The 19,835-nt window shown below is 45.7% G+C and overlaps 1 protein-coding gene across 4 annotated transcripts in view; it reads left to right on the forward strand.

Moving 5' to 3' along the window:
* Positions 1–19,835, forward strand: part of LOC144507873 (ATP-binding cassette sub-family C member 9-like) — a 214,064-nt gene that overhangs the window by 39,626 nt on the left and 154,603 nt on the right. For all 4 annotated transcript variants that reach the window (XM_078235306.1, XM_078235308.1, XM_078235309.1 and 1 more), the window contains exons 7-11: positions 1,855–1,902; positions 4,867–5,031; positions 10,905–11,060; positions 15,777–15,911; positions 17,724–17,886. In XM_078235306.1, the coding sequence (XP_078091432.1) occupies positions 1,855–1,902; positions 4,867–5,031; positions 10,905–11,060; positions 15,777–15,911; positions 17,724–17,886 (667 nt within the window). The remainder of the gene's footprint in view (positions 1–1,854; positions 1,903–4,866; positions 5,032–10,904; positions 11,061–15,776; positions 15,912–17,723; positions 17,887–19,835) is intronic.

The raw sequence follows: 19,835 nt of genomic DNA on the forward strand, positions 1-19,835 counted from the left end.
GCACTCCAACAATATTGCTTGAATATTTGTTAGGAAGGATATTTTATAGCAAAGTAGAACTAAATGCTGTGCAGTTAATAAACCCTCTGATATTTTGTCCACGAACGCTGTGCACTATAGCACATGGACATCGCTGGCCTTTAATGCACAAATCAGATGAGCCTTAGTGGCCATTTCTGCTTTGTAACAATTAGCAAGCATTCCCAAATGTAGAAAAGCTGTCATTCTATCCTACAGTTTATAACAAAGGACTAGCTCTTAAAGTTTCTTTATTAGTGTCACGAGTAGGCTTACACTAACACTGCAGTGTTTACTGTGAAAATCCCCTAGTCGTCACACTCCAGCGCCTGTTCGGGTACACTGAGGGAGAATTTAGCATGGCCAATGCAGCAAACCGGCACATCTTTCAGACTGTGGGAGGACACCGGAGCACCCGGAGGAAACCCATGCAGACATGGGGAGAATGGGCGGCATGGTGGCACAATGGTTAGCACTGCTGCCTCACAGCGTCAGGCACCCGGGTTCATTTCCCGGCTTTGGGTCACTGTCTGTGTGGAGTCTGCGCGTTCTCCCCGTGTTTGCGTGGGTTTCCTCCGGGTGCTCCGGTTTGCACTGTCAGTCCGAAAGACGTGCTGGTTAGGTGCATTGACCTGAACAGGCGCCAGAGTGTGGCGACTAGGGGAATTTCACAGTAACTTCATTGCAGTGTTAATGTAAGCCTTACTTGTGACACTAATAAATAAACGTTAACTTTTAGACTCTGCATAGACAGTAACCTAAGCCTGGAATTGAACTCTGGTCCCTGGAGCTGTGAGACAGCAGTGCTAACCACTATGCCACTGTGCTGCCCGCAGTAGGGTGAGGAGATGGAACCACAAGTGCTCAATCCACTTACAACCTCTGATGTTCCACCCTGCCCAATAGAGCATGTTTCAGCCAATCGGGGGCCTCCTGACAGAAAGGAGGCCAATTAGAGCAGCATGGCCTTGTGACCACAAACCTTCCCATCTTGCATGTATTATCAGGGACATTTTCTCATACAAAATGGCCTACTCCAGGCCATTCGGCCCTTCGAGCCTGCTGTATCATTCGGTAAGATCATGGCTGATCCACTATCCGCTATTAAACAGTGAAGGCACACAATAGGCTTTTAAAAATCTCTTTACAGTGGCACATGGTGGCACTGTGACACAGTGGTTAGCACTGCGACACAGTGGTTAGCACTGCTGCCTCACAGCACCAGGGACCCGGGTTCGATTCCCGGCTTGGGTCACTGTCTGTGTGGAGTCTACACGTTCTCCCCGTGTCTGCGTGGATTTCCTCCGGGTGCTCCCGTTTCCTCCCACATTCTGAAAGACGTGCTGGTTAGGTGCTAAATTCTCCCTCAGTGTACCCGAACAGACGCCAGAGTGTGGCGACTCGGGGATTTTCACAGTAACTTCATTGCAGTGTTAATGTAAATCTACTTGTGACACAAATTTAAAAATAAAAGCTAAAAACCATAATGATGCTGTCACTTCCCCCCAGCAGTATCTGTGTTACATTCAACAAAGCCCTCTGCAGTGACAAGCCTGTTCTACTAGTCTTGTGCCACCTTGTTTAAGTTGGCATGAAAGATTCCAAGACTATTAGTACTTAAACTCTCCAATGCTAAAAGTCAGAGACATCAAAACTCGATCAAGCGTGAAACAGTGCGAGTAACAGTTCATGTCCACTCATCTCACACTGTCTGGCGGTGTGCGTGCAGTAAACTGTCCCCAACGCTTGATCACTTGTGCCAGCGATTAAAGTGCTTTAAAAAAAAGCCAAACTTTGCTTATGGAAGTTACTCATTAAAAATTTGACTTTCCCCAGGTTAATGGAACCAATTTCATGATTGAAAGCTCAAATCAGATGGATAAAGTAAGTACAGTTGGACCTTTTTCCCCTTTCTTAAACCATGTATCTGACGATTAAGGATATCACATGGAACTTGATTAATGAGTAAGATTCAATCCATTAGCAATGATAAGACCAGCAGAATTGACACACATCTAGGAAGGTATATGGATATGTGGTGTAGTGTTTAAATTAGTGAACTAGAGTATTCGAGAAGGGCAGTAGATGATTATTTGAATAGAAATAATATGCAGGGGAATGGCACCAAGTCATTATGCTCACTTGGAGAGCCAGTGCACACATGATGGGCAAAATGGCCTCCAGCACTGTAATGTTTCTGTGATGCTGCGAATATAGGGATGCCTGGATGACTAATTCAGAAAAGACAAATTCAAATCCCACCATGGCAGTTTGCAACCTTGAATTCAGGTTTTAAAAAATCTCAACTTAAAAGCTAATGTCAATAAAAAAGTGGCACGGAAGCGGTCGGATTGTGGTCAGTGCTCACCTGGTTCAGTGGTATCTTGTGGAGAAGAAAACCTACCGTCCTTATCTGGTCTAGCTTATGTGACTCCAGTCCCAATATTAATAGACTCTTTAGCATTCTATAAGCTGACCTAAAAAGCCACTTTTTTTTTCTTGAACTGCGACTAGTGGCTGGCATTCCAGGAATGTCACATCCCCAAAACGAATTAAAAAAAGCAAAAATTAAAATGGATGCCTGTACAGCAGTGATGGACAACCTAGGGCATGGGGGTCACATGCAGCCCATTTGGGGTCTGAATGCGGTCCACGACGCATTGTCTTGACTGTTGACCATGTGCAAGGTTACCAGATTTTACTGATTTCCATCTGTGTAGTTTTTTTCCCACCGGTGTGACTGAAGTGATTCGCATGTAAAACAAGGGCAAGTGAGGTGAGGTGCATGCTGATTGCTCACAACATTGACTGTGAGAGCCGTGCGCTCCCAAAGTGTCAACATTTCTTCTGTTTTTACCATTTCTTGTTGATGACAGTTCTGTTAATATAGAAATGATGAACATTTTCAGCAACTCATTATGAAATATTTGGTGTGTATTAAATGTGTTTAGTTTTATTCATGGGGTCGCGGTTAGTGACCAAGCCTGGTTTCAATCTTGCGGCCTCCTGAAGGAGGGCCACTCACCTGGCCCACTCACTAGCCCAGGTTGCCTATCATTGCTGTGCATTGCAATCAAATGCTAAGGCAGGTAAGTGCCACCACTGCAGAACTCTTCCCGCAGATGTCACTCTGTAGCTACCCACAAAAAGAATTGTCAAAAATAAATGAAACTATGCATTCACATGTTGGTGCCCCTTTGCTGTTCTGTATTCAGAGCAACAAATTAGTCCATCATGGTCTCTCCGTCTTAACCAAAGTTTGTTCCGGATTTCTCCTTGGCCAGTCCCTTTCACTTGCATGCTATGGCCCAGCTGGCAATTCCATGTGTCCATTGGAGACTTGCAACTGCCAAAGGCAATAACTCTCAGATGGAAGATGCTGAATGGGCTGAACAGGGCCCACTGGGAGCTGCCTGAAGTCAAGTAGAATCATAATTTGTTTCCATAAGTAAATAAAAGCATGAGCAATGAGAAACAAGGCAATTCCATCCTCCTCACACTCCTGGTCTCACTCCCATAATAATATATTTAGAAGCTTGCCCTTATCATTGCCTGGTCAAACTTGCTCGATTTCTTTCTCAATGAGTCATCCATAGAAGCCCTAGAGTCCCTACAGTGCAGAAGGAGGACATTTGGCCCATTGAGTCTGCAATGACTCTCTGAAAGAGCATCTTACCCAGGCCCACACCCCTGCCCTATCCCCAAAACTCTGCGCATTTACCATGGGTATCCACCAGACTTACATATCTTTGGACACTAAAGGGCAATTTACCATGCCAAACCACCTAATCTGCACACCTTTGGATGTGGGAAGAAACTGGAGCACCTGGAGGAAACCCACACAGACATGGGGAGAACAGTGGCACAGTGGTTAGCACTGCTGCCTCACAGCACCAGGGACCCGGGTTCAATTCCAGCCTCGGGTCACTGTCTGTGTGGAGTTTACACATTCTCCTGTGTGGGTTTCCTCCAGGTGCTCCGGTTTCCTCCCGTAGTCCAATGATGTGTGGGTTAGGTTGATTGGCCATGCTAAATTAACCCTAGTGTTAGGGGATTGGCAGGGTAAATACATGGGGTTACAGGAATAGGGCCTGGCTGGGATTGTGGTTGGTGTAGACTCGATGGGCTGAAAGGCATCCTTCTGCACTGTAGGGATTCTACGAACGTACAAACTGTGCACAGTCACCGAAGGCCAGAATCAAACCCGGGTCCCTAGCATCATGAGGCAGCAGTGCTAACCACTGTACCTCCCCATAGATCTATGGGTCTTGCCAGGGAATATGGTTTTATCTAACAGCTAAAGCCTTGAGCAACAAAAGGTGCCCAGGGGAAGAATGTAGCCCTCTGTCAGACCCCCGTGATGTAATGATATTCTTAACTGATAAGTGTTTAAAATCCTGTATAATTATACCTCTAAAACCAAGTCTTAAATGGGCTTCCTTTACATGAAACACTGCAGTAAAATGGAATGTTAATCTTACTTGCATGCCATTACCGCATGGAAAAATAAACCGATCCAGCTGACAGATAGATTGTTTTGTTGTGAGTGTCGAGCTATAGGTATTACAGGACAGCGCAGCAAGTGTGGAAAATACGTTTGGCGTTAGACTGATTAAAATCACTTTTCATCATTCATCCAGAAATCTTGGAATGAAACAAACTTTGGAAAGTGTATACAACAAACACAGTTAATGTTTCCTCTTTGAACTGTTATCCTTTTTAAAATAAATCAAAGGATTTCTCTTTGGTGGAGAATCCTTTTAATGCTCTGCACATTTCTGACAGAAGTCAGGCTGTAAAGTTATGCCTCTCTTTTCCACCCGTCGACTGAACTCTTTCCTTTTTTAGGTAAAACTTATGGGCGTTTATTTTGTGTCGTCGAAGGAGTTTTTGGAGAACGTCCACGTTCTGGCAGTGTTGCTCTTCCTTGCGCTTATACTACAGAGGACATTTTTACAAGCCTCCTACTATGTAGCCATTGAAACGGGCATCAATCTACGTGGAGCCTTACTGGTGTGTAAAATATAAAATTGTGCCGCTTAACGCAGCTCATTGCAATAATGCTTTGGTTTTGTCATAAGGTTACACACTTCAGCAAATGCTGTAGCATCTGCAGTTCCTCTTTGAGAACTCTGCGGGAACTGTTCCAAATAATGTAGCAAACTCTGAACGAGATTGGCTAATATATTTTAATAGTGGATGTTTGCTCCTTTTACAGAGGGACTTAATAAGAACATAAGAACTAGGAGCAGGAGTAGGCCATCTGGCCCCTCGAGCCTGCTCCGCCATTCAATAAAATCATGGCTGCTCTTTTTGTGGACTCAGCTCCACTTACCTGCCCGCTCACCGTAACCCTTAATTCCTTTACTGTTCAAAAATTTATCTATCCTTGCCTTAAAAACATTTAATGAGGTAGCCTCAACTGCTTCACTGGGCAGGGAATCCTGCAGATTCACAACCCTTTGTGTGAAGAAGTTCCTCCTCAACTCAGTCCTAAATCTGCTTCCCCTTATTTTGAGTCTATGCCCCCTAGTTCTAGTTTCACCCGCCAATGGAAACAACTTCCCTGCTTCTATCTTACCTATTCCCTTCATAATCTTATATGTTTCTATAAGATCTCCCCTCATTCTTCTGAATTCCAATGAGTATAGCCCCAATCTACTCAGTCTCTCCTCATTAGCCAACCCTCTCAACTCCGGAATCAACCTAGTGAATCTCCTCTGCACCCCCTCCAGTGCCAGTATATCCTTTCTCAAGTAAGGAGACCAAAACTGTACACAGTACTCCAGGTGTGGCCTCACCAGCACTGTATACAGCTGCAACATAATCTTGCTGTTTTTAAACTCCATCCCTCTAGCAATGAAGGACAAAATTCCATTAGCCTTCTTAATTACCTGCTGCACCTGCAAACCTTGCACTTATATAGTGCATTCCATGAGCTTAGGATATTCCAATGTGTTTAATAACCCATCAGATACTTCCAAAGTGCACTCACTGTTGCAGAGTTCAAAACACAGTTTATTTATTAGTCACAAGTAAGGCTTACATTAACACTGCAATGAAGTTACTGTGAAATTCCCCTAGTCGCCATATATTCCGGTGCCTGTTCGGGTCAATGCACCTAACCAGCATGTCTTTCAGACTGTGGAAGGAAACTGGAGCTAATATGAGAACAGTAAGATCCAACAAGCAGCTATGCGATAAATTGGGTGGCATGGTGGTACAGTGGGCCGCTGTGTCAGCAAAACTGGTCAATCAGCTATGAACTTTTTACATCAGGAAAACACAATGCAGTTATTTGAATGCATTTTGTAATAAGTTTTGAATGTGGGCGGCACGGTGGCACTGTGGTTAGCACTGCTTCCTCATAGCACCAGGGACCTGGGTTCAATTCCAACCTTTGGTCACTGTCTGTGTAGAGTTTGCACGTTCTCCTCCTGTCTGCATGGGATTCCTCCGGGTGTTCCGGTTTGCTCCCACACTCCAAAGATGTGCAGGTGGTGGATGGACCATGGTAAGATGTCCTTGAGTGTCCCAACATGTGCAAGTTAGATGGATTGGACATGGTAAAATTCCCCCTTAGTGTCCAAAGATGTGTAGGTTAGGGGGATTAGTGGGATAAATGTGTGGACCTATGGGGATGGATGCTCTGAAGAGTCAGTATAGACTTGATGGGCCAAATGGCCTTCCGCACTGTAGGGATTCTACGATTCTGCAAATGACAAGATCATTTGCTTTAAAGTGCTGGCTGAGGAATTTTGTAAGAAGTCTCACAACACCAGGTTAAAGTCCAACAGGTTTATTTGGTAGCAAATACCATAAGCTTTCGGATCACTGCTCCTTCGTCAGATGGAGTGGAAATGTGCTCTCAAACAGTGCAAACAGACAAAATCAAGTTGCAGAATACTGATTAGAATGCGAATCCTACAGCCAGCCAGGTCTTAAAGGTACAGACAATGTGGGTGGAGGGAACATTAAACACAGGTTAAAGAGATGTGTATTGTCTCCAGACAGAACAGCTAGTGAGATTCTGCAAGCCCAGGAGGCAAGCTGTGGGGGTTACTGATAATGTGACATAAATCCAACATCCCGGTTTAGGCTGTCCTCATGTGTGCGGAACTTGGCTATCAGTTTCTGCTCAGCGACTCTGCCCTGTCGTGTGTCGTGAAGGCCACCTTGGAGAACGCTTACCTGAAGATCCAAGGCTGAATGCCCATGACTGCTGAAGTGCTCCCCCACAGGAAGAGAACAGTCTTGCCTGGTGATTGTCGAGCGATGTTCATTCATCCGTTGTCGTAGCGTCTGCATGGTTTCCCCAATGTACCATGCCTCAGGGCATCCTTTCCTGCAGCGAATCAGGTAGACAACGTTGGCCGAGTTGCAAGAGTAGGTACCGTGTACCTGGTAGATGGTGTTCTCACGTGAAATGATGGCATCCGTGTCGATGATCCGGCACGTCTTGCAGAGGTTGCTGTGGCAGGGTTGTGTGGTGTCGTGGTCACTGTTCTCCTGAAGGCTGGGTAGTTTGCTGCGGACAATGGTCTGTTTGAGGTTGCGTGGTTGTTTGAAGGCAAGAAGTGGGGGTGTGGGGATGGCCTTGGTGGCACAAACCCCCACAGTTTGCCTCCTGGGCTTGCAGAATCTCACTAGCTGTTCTGTCTGGAGACAATACACATCTCTTTAACCTGTGTTTAATGTTCCCTCCACCCACATTGTCTGTACCTTTAAGACTTGGCTGGCTGTAGGATTCGCATTCTAATCAGTATTCTGCAACTTGATTTTGTCTGTTTGCACTGTTTGAGAACACATTTCCACTCCATCTGACGAAGGAGCAGTGCTCCGAAAGCTTATGGTATTTGCTACCAAATAAACCTGTTGGACTTTAACCTGATGTTGAGAGACTTCTTACTGTGTTCACCCCAGTCCAACGTCGGCATCTCCACATCATGAGGAATTTTGGCCAAGATGTCAGGGCAAACTCACCTGCTCTTCCATCATATATTTTACATCTAGCCGAAAGGGCAGACAGTCCCTCAGTTTAACATCTTATTTAAAAGGAGACACCTCACTTGATGCTGCTCTCCCTTACTGGAGTACCAGTCTAGTTTATCTAGAGTGGGTCTGAACCCACAACCTTCTGATTCGAGGCAAGAGTGATACCACTGGGGCATAAAAAGTATTCAACGTAGATTATGGTAACCTTAGCTGTCAGTCAACAGTGATGATGCTACAATCAGTGATAGGATGCTTCATTTAGTGGGTGGCGCCTCATGTGAAGGGGATGGGGGATTGGTGGGGGGGAAGGGGAGAATGGGGATGTGCTCTGCTCCCGTGGGATTGTTCAGATTTGAGTGTGATAAAATTATGGAATAATCTCTGTACTGACCTCTGCCTGCATCTCATTAAACTGCGGGATACATTTTCCAGTGCTGTCTGTCTGCCTGCCTGCCGCAGGAATCGTCGCAGGCGGGACGGACAGGATTGAAAGGCCCGTTGACCCCAGTCTCAGGATGGGCGGGAGCACAAAATCATTTCAAAACAAACACTGAATCTTCTTTGCTCCCCTGATGCTTCCTGCTTCACTTCCAGTACTTTAACTTGAAATGCCATAATACCCACCCTAACAAACTTGCTCTTCGATAAGTATCAATTCATCGCTTTGTCTGATTAACCATCTCTTTCCTATAAGCATCTTAGGTCTGTGTGTCTGTTGTTTTTATGCACTTCCCACTCTCTTCCCTTCTTTAATGAATGAGCTTGCATTTTTATAGCACCTTCCACATCCAAAGCCCTTGCCAACTGATCAAGTACTTTTGAAGAACAGTCATCTGTAATGTGGTCAGCCACATTATGCACAGCAAGATCCCACAAGCAACATTGTGATAAGGACCAAGGAATTTGTTTTAATGATGTTGGCTGAGGGATAAACATAGGCCAGGAGCTGATTCAAATCTACCTCGTTGGCTTAGATTTTAATCATTCTTCTTCCTTTCCTTGGCTTGGCATCAAGCTTTGAGTGATTATATCCCTGTGAAAGGCCTTGGGGACATTTTCCTATGCTGAAGGCATGGTATAAATGCAATGTTCTTGTTAGTCTTAATGCTGGGCTAATTTCCAAAACACCACAGTTGTCTACAGTCTTCAAATTATAAGCAAACAAACCTTCTTCCACTCGATTTACCGAGTCCAAAGTATTTTAGCCTTCCATTTAATTGTGTTCTTCAGGGCAACATTGGCATTGACAATGTATCAATGCTGATCTTCAGAATGAAATAGAAGGCAATTTCATCAATTTTCCCTGTTGTCTGAGTCAGTAAACATTCATCACAACCCTGTGGCACTCATTAACAGTTTCTTAAAGTTTTTTAAAGTTTAGTTATTAGTGTCACAAGTAAGGCTTATATTAACACTGCAGTGAAGTTACTGTGAAAATCCCCTGGTCGCCACACTCTGTCGCCTGTTCGGCTACACTGAGGGAGAATTTAGCACGGCCAATGCACCTAACCAGCACGTCTTTCAGACTGCGGGAGGAAACCGGAGCATGCAGAGGGAACCCATGCAGACATGGGGAGAACGTGCAGACTCTGCACAGACAGTGACCCAAGCCGGGTATCGAACCCGGGTCCCTGGCGCTGAGGCAGCAGTGCTAACCACTGAGCCACCGTGCCGCCTCTGCACCCTTTGCATCAAAGACCAGTTTGTTTGAGTTGCATTTACACCAGTCCTGAACAGGTCATATATATGTGCCTAATATTTTATATGCCTGATTTGTTTTTAAAAACTCTCCTCACTGAGACCTTCACTTTTTTCTTCTGTAACTTTGAATATATTTATAGAGTCTCAGATACTTGCTTCTAATCTGAAAACCCTGTGGCATTTTCATATGAGTTGGAACTTTAATTCTCATATATAAAGATTGACTTGAGGAATACAGCGTAAGTTCTGTATTTTCTTTGGACACAGATAGCTTATCATTGATCACACAGATTATGCTTATGATATTGGCAGGAAATGTTAATGTGAACACCATCAGACAAGACTGGTGTAGGTTTTGGCACAACTTGCCAATTGCACTGTTCAAGGAAGTTCCAGGATTTTAAATTTAAATGATCATTGTCACATTCAGAATGTACACTTCTAACATTGAATCATCGAAAAGTTACAAAACAGGAGACCATTCAGCCCATTGCAACTTTATCGGAAAATTTCCTTCATCTCAGATGAGACTTGAACCCACAATACCAGGGTGACACAGTGGTTAGCACTGCTGCCTCACACGGCAGGGACCCGGGTTCGATTCTGGCCTTGGGTGACTGTTTGTGTGGAGGTGGCATGAATTCCCCGTGTCTGCGTGGGTTTCCTCCGGGTGCTCTGGTTTCCTCCCACAGTCCAAAGATGTGCAGGTTAGGTGGATTGGCCATGCTAAGTTGTCCCTTCGTGTCCCAAGATGTGTAGGTTAGGTGGATTAGCGAGGTAAATACGTGGGGTTATGGGGATAGGGCAGGAGCTGGGCTAGGGTGAGATGCTCAATCGGAGAGTCGGTGCAGGCTTGATGGGTCGAATAGCCTCCTTCTGCACTGCAGTGATTCTATGATACCTGCTTAGGAGGCTGTTGGGACCATTTGTTACATTGAGTGGGATTTTCAGACCCGCCAGTGAGACATGGGCAAGACAGGAAAATTTGGAAAGTGGCCAAAAGTCATTTTTATCTATTGCAAAATGTTCCTGTTCCTCCGTCATCATTGTCCACTGCTGGGGGAGACTGGGGGAGGCTGGGGGAGGCTTGGGGGGTGGCGGGGGGGGGGGGGGAGTGGGAGGGCTCACTGCCATTTATGAAACCCTCCTGGTCTCCGTAAAAGTAACCTTTTGATCCACTTTGTCTTTAGGCTATGATCTACAACAAGATCCTCCGGCTGTCCGCCTCCAATATGTCAATGGGAGAAGTGACTTTGGGCCAGATCAATAACCTTGTTGCCATAGAAACAAACCAGTTGATGTGGTTCCTATTCCTCTGTCCGAATCTGTGGGCCATGCCAGTTCAGGTAAAGCACTCAAACCAAATCTCACCAATCGCCCCGAAACAAGTCGACTGTTTTCATTGCAAACGGAAAAGCTACCTTTGAAAGTCAAATGGAGTCCGACTGCACCTCGTTCAGCAGAAAGCCGGTTGTTTGTCTAAACTAACATAACTGAGGCAGTTAGCTTGCTTCAGAGCATGTCCTGGATTGAATTGTGTTGGCACAATCATGTGGTAGACTTTATTTGTTTTGGAAACTGACTGGGCAACTCAAGGCTGTGCTTTGAGTAGTCCAGTAAATCATTGGCATCCGATTAATGTCCACACCTCACGTTTTCCACGAAACAGGAAGATTAATTCACAGAACAATTTGGGGTGAGGGGTTCAAAGCAATGGAGCCGCGGATTTGTAACTGCAAACTTTATGCTTAGTCCTTAAGAATAAAGGAAAGCAAAGACTGAAAAATGTCTTATTGACCTGTCAAGCCAATTCCTTCAAGAGACCCTAGACCAGTGATCGGTAACTAGGCTAGTCAGTGGGCAACATGGGTGGCCCTCCTTCATCTCAGTGGGCCACAAGATTGAAACTGGGCTTGTTCACTAAACATGACCCTGGGATAACATTGAATGCGTCTAACACACACTGAATATTTCATAACTGGTTATAGAAAATGCTTAATTATTAAGTGGTTAAAAAAAAGTAGTCGTACTTGATTGGACAGAGAGTGCACAGCTCACGCAGTCAATGTGTGCAATCAGCACTCCCTTTACAAGCAAGCAACCCTTTACACAGGGGCGGGATGGTGGCACAGTGGTTAGCACTGCTGTCGCACAGTGCCAGGGACCCCAGGGGGAGAGGTAAGATGCTTTATTGAAGGGTCGGTGCAGATTTGATGGACCCAATGGCCCCCTTCTGCATTGTAGGGATTCTATGGAAAACAAATAGACAAGTCTAAGAGTCTTCTCTCTTAATCGATTGGTGGTTACTTGCCCAAGTAGATCATCCCCTCCATATAGAACTCACTCAATATACAAATGGAATGCAGGCAGTTGTTACACAAGCCGCACGCTATCCTGACTTGGGAATATATCGCTGTTTCTTCACCGTTGCTGGGTCAAATTCTTGGAACTCCCTCCCCAAGAGCACTGTGGGTGTATCTATACCTCAGGGACTGCAGCGGATCAAGAAGGCAGCTCAAACCCCCCCAACCTAATAAAGGGCAATTAGGGATGGGTGTAGCCAGAAATGCTCACATCTCCATAAAGAATAAAACAAAATGGTGGCTAATCCAGACTTTTCCAGGCCATATTTCTCCTTTGAAAATCTCCCCCATTAGCTCCTCGATATTCATTTAAACAGTGCTGTTAAATAACTGTATTGGCTCAGAGACAGTCTCATTCTGTGCTCTTGGGTTTTATGTAGGAGCTGATGCCTAAGCTTCAGTTTATGGCGAAAATTGGTTCAATGCACAGAGGTTGCCATCTGAAAGCATAGTAATCCTCTCCCCTGTTATTTCACACTCACAAATAGCTAGGTTTCCAGCAGTATGCTGCAAACCTGTCTTTGCCTCATGCTGCCACTCGGTTGGGGAACCAATTTAAATGTTAAGGTTCCAAATAGGGGCCTTTTTTTTTTAAGCTTGCTGGCATTTTGCCAGCAGCGGATCAGATCCCCCTCCCAGTGTGAGGAGGCCAACTGTTCCATGGAAGCAGCCTCTCTGCAGGAGACAGAGTGACTAGCAGAGCCAAAGTCTCCATGACCCATTGACAGAACCACAAAGGGGAAAGGCTGTCTCCATGATCCACCCCGGTGAGGCTTACCTCTCCAATCCATGGTGCCTACTGTCTACCCCCCATGAAAATACGGAATTATTTTTACCTATCCGAGCGTGCCTCCATTTTGAGCCATCTCCATATTCTCACGCCCAACCTAAGGAGTACACACCTCTCCTAGCAGGCTGCCCCAGAGATGCCAACCCTCTGATTGGGCCTGCAAGATGGAGAGCCCATCTGCCCATTGTCCTGAATAGAATGGCAAGTGTGGAGGTGCCCAACTCAGAGGGTGAAGCTCTGCTGCTCTGGCTCCCAGCTGACTCAACACCCCATTTGGCTGAGGGAATATCCATCCCAGTCTCAGGAGTAAAATGCAGCAAGGCTTTAAATTGCATGGCTCCATTTGCTGAAACAGAGTGGTAGTGGTATTGTTACTGGGCTAAAAATACAGTAGACCATGGGCTGGATTTTCAGCCCTCAGGTGTGCAGAGCCAGAGGCAACCACAGGAGCTGCTGAGTGTTGAGCTTAAAAGTACCGTCTCAGTTCCCTTCGACTTTGACCCAGCTGTTTTTATCCACCCCTTCCCTTGTCCATAAATGCCAACCCATGCCCCCTCCAAACCCCATTGATCTTATTAGCCCTTATGACAACTTTGTGCCACCTTATCCCAACCACGCCCTCCCCACTTCATTGCCCCTTCTGGACCCTTTAACTTAGTGCCAATTGATGAACCCACTCATCACCTTTGCTCTCACAACCTCCATGCCAATTCACCCAGGAGGCACCATGGACAGACCCCAGGAGCCATGCTAAGATTAAATAAAATAAAGTTCTAAGTATCTATTGTAGACTTCACTCTTTAAAAAATAGCTGCATATTCATTTAAGATCATTGAATGCATTTAAATCCTCACAAGCATTTAATCCCTGTATTAATAACCCCAAATTAAAGACAACTAATCCTTGAAGAAACTGATCTGTGAATCAAACTGTGAATTTATAACAACCTCCCACCTCATTGTGATCACAGTAAACTGTGGAAAGCAGTCAAATATTAAAAATGCTACCATGTGGATTATGTCAACCGACAGCTATATAAACTGCTGGAGCAGATTAGACTAACAACCAATTTAAGATAATAAATCAGATTCACAATGTGGTTTGCTTATGTTTGCTAGAAGCTACATATGCGGCACGGTGGTGCAGTGGTTAGCACTGCTGCCTCACAGCGCCAGGGACCTGGGTTTGATTCCCGGCTTGGATCACTGTCTGTGTGGAGTCTGCATGTTCTCCCCGTGTCTGCGTGGGTTTCCTCCAGGTGCTCCGTTTCCTCCCACAGTCTGAAAGACGTGCTGGTTAGGGTGCATTGACCCGAACAGGCGCCGGAGCGTGGCGACTAGGGGAATTTCACAGTAACTTCATTGTAGTGTTAATGTATGAAGTCTCACTACACCAGGTTAAAGTCCAACAGGTTTATTTGGTAGCACAAGCTTTCGGAGCCACTCACCTGACGAAGGAGCAGCGCTCCAAAAACTCATGCCACCAAATAAACCTGTTGGACTTTAACCTGGTGTAGTGAGACTTCTTACTGTGCCTACCCCGGCATCTCCACATAAGTGTTAATGTAAGCTTTACTTGTGACTCATAAACTTTACAGAGAGTCCTATCCTCATCAAACTGAAAGACTATGTTCAGGTATTTTGCCTTTTTCAATTAAACAAAAGCTTGGACAGTGATTCCCTAGTGCTCTCCCCATGGCAACATCTCAACCAATCAGCGTTGACTTGTCATTTTTGAATTTAAATAATAGCTGGGGGTGGGGGACAATGGTTTCCTAGTACATTCTCCATAGCAATGTCTCAACAAATCAGAGTCCACCTGCAACCAATCAGCACCCTTTTCTCATGAATTGTCATATCTTTGAAATTTCATCTTCATGCATCTGTTCTGATGAGGGAGAAATGAGGCAGAGCTAAGCTGTGAGAGGAGAGGGCTGGCAATTTGTGTCAGATATCTGAATTGGGATGCGAAGCAGTTAGTATAAAGGGCCATGGTAGAGGGGCATTGTTTGAAATAGAGGGTATGAGATGCAATGGGTTCATGAGGCAGCAAGGGTTGGCATGGATGGGGCATGGGAATTGTGTGGGGAGGGCTGTGGGGTGAAGGCCCCAGAACCAAAGCAGGCCTTTCAAACAACCCGCCTCACCAACTAATATTAAATAGGGGAATATCCATTTTCCAAATCAGGCAGCAGAAGACACTCTGTTGATTCACAGCTGCTTTATTGTGACCCTATAGTTCATTACAAACACTGTCTTCCACTCTTCCCTTCTGGATCATCTCCCTGTTCTGGAACTGCCCCGGTGAAGGAAAACCCCATTCTTACATTTGGGGGGGAATGACCATCACCGGCTCTCGATTCACTTTGAAGCAAGACCTGGTTTACTCTTAAAAGGACCTGTGTTTCTAACAGTGACACCCGTCAGCCCCTCGAGTTGCCAGCAAACTCTTTCCGGTTGTGGAGTCAAAAACTTTCCCCCACTCTGCACTCCCAATTTTGCCAGCACTCTCCTCACCTTTAATGTTTCAATCAATGGGTGGCAGAGTGGTTAGCATGGCTGCCTCACAGCGCCATGGACCCGGGTTCAGTTCTGGCCTTGGGGTCACTGTTTGTGTGGAGTTTGCGCGTTCTCCCCGTATCTGTGTGGGTTTCCTCCGGGTGCTTCGATTTCCTCCCACAGTCCAAAACGTGTGGGTTAGGTGGATTGGCCATGCTAAATTGCCCCTTAGTGTCAGTGGATTAGCAGGGTAAATATGTGGAGTTACAGGGTTAGAGCCTGGGTGGAATTGTTGTCGGTGTAGGCTTGATGGGCCAAATGGAATCCTCCTGCACTGTAGGGATTGTATGATTCCAATGCTGTTCTCTTGATTACTCTCCTACAATGTGAGTTCTTTGTTCTTAATCACAGATTATCATGGGCGTGATTTTGTTATATCACATGCTGGGGAAGAGTGCTCTGATTGGTGCGTCTGTCATCGCCCTCCTTGCACCCCTGCAGTATTTCATAGCGACTAAGTTCACAGACGCACAGAAAAGTACTCTGGTAAGTGTTTGAAACAGGAAATCAACCCCAGCTTCATGTAAGATACAATTTACTAGTTATATCAAAGTCAACCTGTGGGTTTGGGTTTACAGGTTGGTTTCTGCTCCAAGGGAGCAGAGGTGTATACCTCCCATTTCAAGCTCTCTTGTTTTCAGTTTAAACCACTCTCAGGTCAGAGATAGAACAGTATTGCTAGACAAATACCAAATTAAGAATTCTTAAAGTCATTCGTTCTTTCTGCACTCAGTAATAAGAACAAACAACAATACAGCACAGGAACAGGCCCTTCAGTCCACCAAGCCCGCACCGACACATGACACCTTTCTAAACTAAAAGCCTTTTGCCTCCACGCGGTCCATATCCCTCTATTCCTGGCCTATTCATGTATCTGTTAAGATGCCTCTTAAACGTTGCTATTATATCTGCTTCTACCATCTCCTCCAACAGCATATTCCCTCTTCAACAATTAAAAGGCAAATGTGTAGGAAAATACATGAAAATACGGGCCCAGAAAATGTTTACTGGTGCATTAATAATTGAGCAAATTATGTCACAATACACTTGGGCGGCACAGTGGTTAGCACTGCTGCCTCTCAGCACCAGGGACCCGGGTTCGATTCCCGGCTTGGGTCACTGTCTGTGTGGAGTCTGCACGTTCTCCCTGTGTCTGCGTGGGTTTTGTCCAGTTTCCTCCCACAGTCCAAAAGACGGTGCTGGTTAGGCACATTGGCCATGGTAAATTCTCCCTCAGTGTACCCGAACAGGTGCCGGAGTGTGGCAACTTAGGGATTTTCACAGTAACTGCATTGCAGTGTGAATGTAAGCCTACTTGTGACACTAACAAAAAAACTTAAACTTGTCTGGTAGGGGTCCAATATTCAGCTGGATACATGAGTTGCATAGGCCTGTGTTTCAACCCAACCCTGTCACCAATACTCTGTTCCAAAATATACCTTCTCCCTAAGCTCACTAGAGAACCCTGATCGCAAGAGACCGCGGTGCAGGTGAAAGGCTTGCACACTCACACCACCTGCCTTGCCGCACTCACACCACCTGCCTTGCCGCACTCATCCCTGTTACACTTGCAGCTCCTGTGCTGCCCCCACTCAACTCTCCTGTCTGGTTGTTAGTTGCAGGACCAGTGCAGCCAGGGGCAAGACCTGTTCCATGAGTTCTCCAAAGCCATGCCAGTGGCCCAGAGAGTGTAAAACAATGTGGAAATGGGTCCTCCCTTCAGATAGGGATGCACTCCAGCTTTGCTGCACTGTTGCGAATCTTTCAAAGCAGATCTACTCTTTATTGCACATTAGGGTAAACAGAATCTTCTCAATTACAATTAACTGCTGTTAGTGATGCATCATGGGGTGGCACAGTAGTTACCTCTGCTGCCTCACAGCACCAGGGACCCGGGTTCGATTCCCGGCTTGGGTGACTGTCTGTGCAGAGCCTGCACATTCTCCCCATGTCTGCGTGGGTTTCCTCCGGATACTCCGGTTTCCTCCCACAATCCAAAGATGTGCGGGTTAGGTGGACTGGCCATGCTAAATTCCCTATTAGTGTCCAAAGATACGTAGATTAGGTGAATTAGCAGGGTAGCTACGTGGGTTATGGAGCTAGGGTGGGCCTTGGTAAGATGCTCTTTTGGAGAGTCAGTGCAGATTCAATAGGCCGAATGGCCTCCTCCTGCACTGTAGGGATTCTATGGTTCTATTACACTTTCTGGTTAGTATGCTTATTAATAGTTACGATAGTCTGACAGCTCAGAATTGACGATAATTTGTTTTTACTACTGTGTTTCTAATCATTTCACAGGACTACTCCACAGAAAGATTGAAAAATACCAATGAGATTTTAAAGGGCATCAAACTTCTGAAACTTTACGCCTGGGAGCACATTTTCTGTAACAACGTGGAAAAGACTAGAATGCAGGAGTTAACCAGTCTCAAAAGTTTTGCACTTTACACATCCTTATCCAGTATGTATATCGTGATAATTAAAATACTTCCGATATCTTTGGAAAGCAAAATGGGTAGGTGCGGATTTTACTCTTGCCGGCAATCGCGATGGATCTTTCGGCAGTTTGGCTTTTCACTGACTGTGGCATTTCTCAGAATCTGTAATTCAGACCAGCATTGGTTTCTGTGACCTCATCGCCGGTTGCCTTTACTATGTTAACGTTGTGTCGAAGGTGTGACACTCGTACAAGTTGTTGTTGTTATTTAAAGTTTATTGATTAGTCACAAGTACATTAGCACTGCAATGAAGTTACTGTGAAAATCCCCTAGTTGCCACACTCCAGCACCTGTTCAGGTACGCTGAGGGAGAAGTTAGCATGGCCAATGCACCTAACCAACACGTCTTTCTGACTGTGGGAGGAAACCGGAGCACCCGGAGGAAGCTCACGCAGATATGGGGAGAATGTGCAAACTCCACACAGACAGTTAGTCAAGCCATGAATTGAACCCGGGTCCCTGGTGCTGTGAGGCAGCAGTGCTAACCACTGTGCCACCGTGCTGGCCATCTGTCTTGCACAGAGAGGATCTTGACAAACTCAGAGTTGACAGTTGGGTCTGGCAAATTGTTCCCTTTATAATTTAATGTCCTGTACCCCAATCCACTTTGCAGTTGGAAAGGCAAAGGCATCCTTTGGTCCAATAGGCTGCAAGTTAATTAGAAACTTGAAATACTTCTGTCATTTGCATTTAATTTAAAGTAGCCTTTGAAAGATTCAGTGCATTAAGCGTTAACCTTGTAAAGTACCAGCCACTGGTGATGTGTAGCACAGTGGTTGGCACTGCTGCCTCACAGTGTCAGGGACCCGGGTTCGAATTTGGCCTTGGATGATTGTCTGTGTGGAGTTTGCACATTCGCCCCGTGTCTGTGTGGGTTTCCTCCGGCAGCTCCAATTTGCTCCCACAGACGTGCAGGTTAGGTTGACTGACCATGCTAAATTGCTCCTTAATGTCCCAGGATGTGTAGGTTAGGGGGGATTAGTGGCTAAATGCATGGGCTCACTGGGATAGGATGGGGGTCGGGCATGGGTAAGATGTTCTGTCGGAGAGTCAGTGCAGACATGGTGGGCTGCATGTCCTCCTTCTGCATTGTTGGGATTCAATGATTCTATGGTGTAAGAAGGCACCTGACCTTGAGCTTAGATCAGCAGTGTAAAGCTAGGCAGCAGTATGGAAGGATATGCCACTGGGTCCTCTCCATCCCTATACTCGTTACTCTTGTATATAGTCAGTAATGTTAATAAAGACTGCTTGGTAACCTCTACAAGACTACTTAATGCGCGGGAAACCTCCATCCTCGTCCACAGCTGGAAATCCCCAGTGCCATTGCAGTGAATGGAGTTTTGGCTGAGTGCCAAATTCTCCCTTCTCACTGGCAGTGGGACGGGCACAGACGAGATCGAAGAATCCTGCACATGGTGACGGGAAGCGACAACCCAAGAAAACAGGCCTTCGATAGGGCTCAGCGGTAGCATTCTTATGAGTCCAATGGTTGTGCGTTCAAGCCCCAATCCAAAGAGAGAGAGCAAGTCTAAATTACTTCTACTACTAATACTTTCAACCATGGCCTTGTCTGGCTCCACCTTCAGGCAGATATAACTATCCTGTGGTACTATTTCAGACGAAGGAGCAGTGCTCCGAAAGCTTATGGTATTTGCTACCAAATAAACCTGTTGGACTTTAACCTGGTGTTGTGAGACTTCTTACTATTTCAGAGAACAGGGGAGTTCTCTCTCGCTCCCTGCCAACAATTATCCTTCAGCCAACAACTGAAACACACTATTTTATCTCATTGCAGTTTGTGGGAGCTTCCAGTGCATATTTCCTACACTACAACAGTGCAAAAGTGTCCTCATTGGCTGTTAAAGGCGTTGCAGATTCCGAGGCCCTGAAATACCAATGCAAGCCCTTT

Source organism: Mustelus asterias, chromosome 19 (genome assembly GCF_964213995.1).
Source record: "Mustelus asterias chromosome 19, sMusAst1.hap1.1, whole genome shotgun sequence".
NCBI lineage: Eukaryota > Metazoa > Chordata > Chondrichthyes > Carcharhiniformes > Triakidae > Mustelus > Mustelus asterias.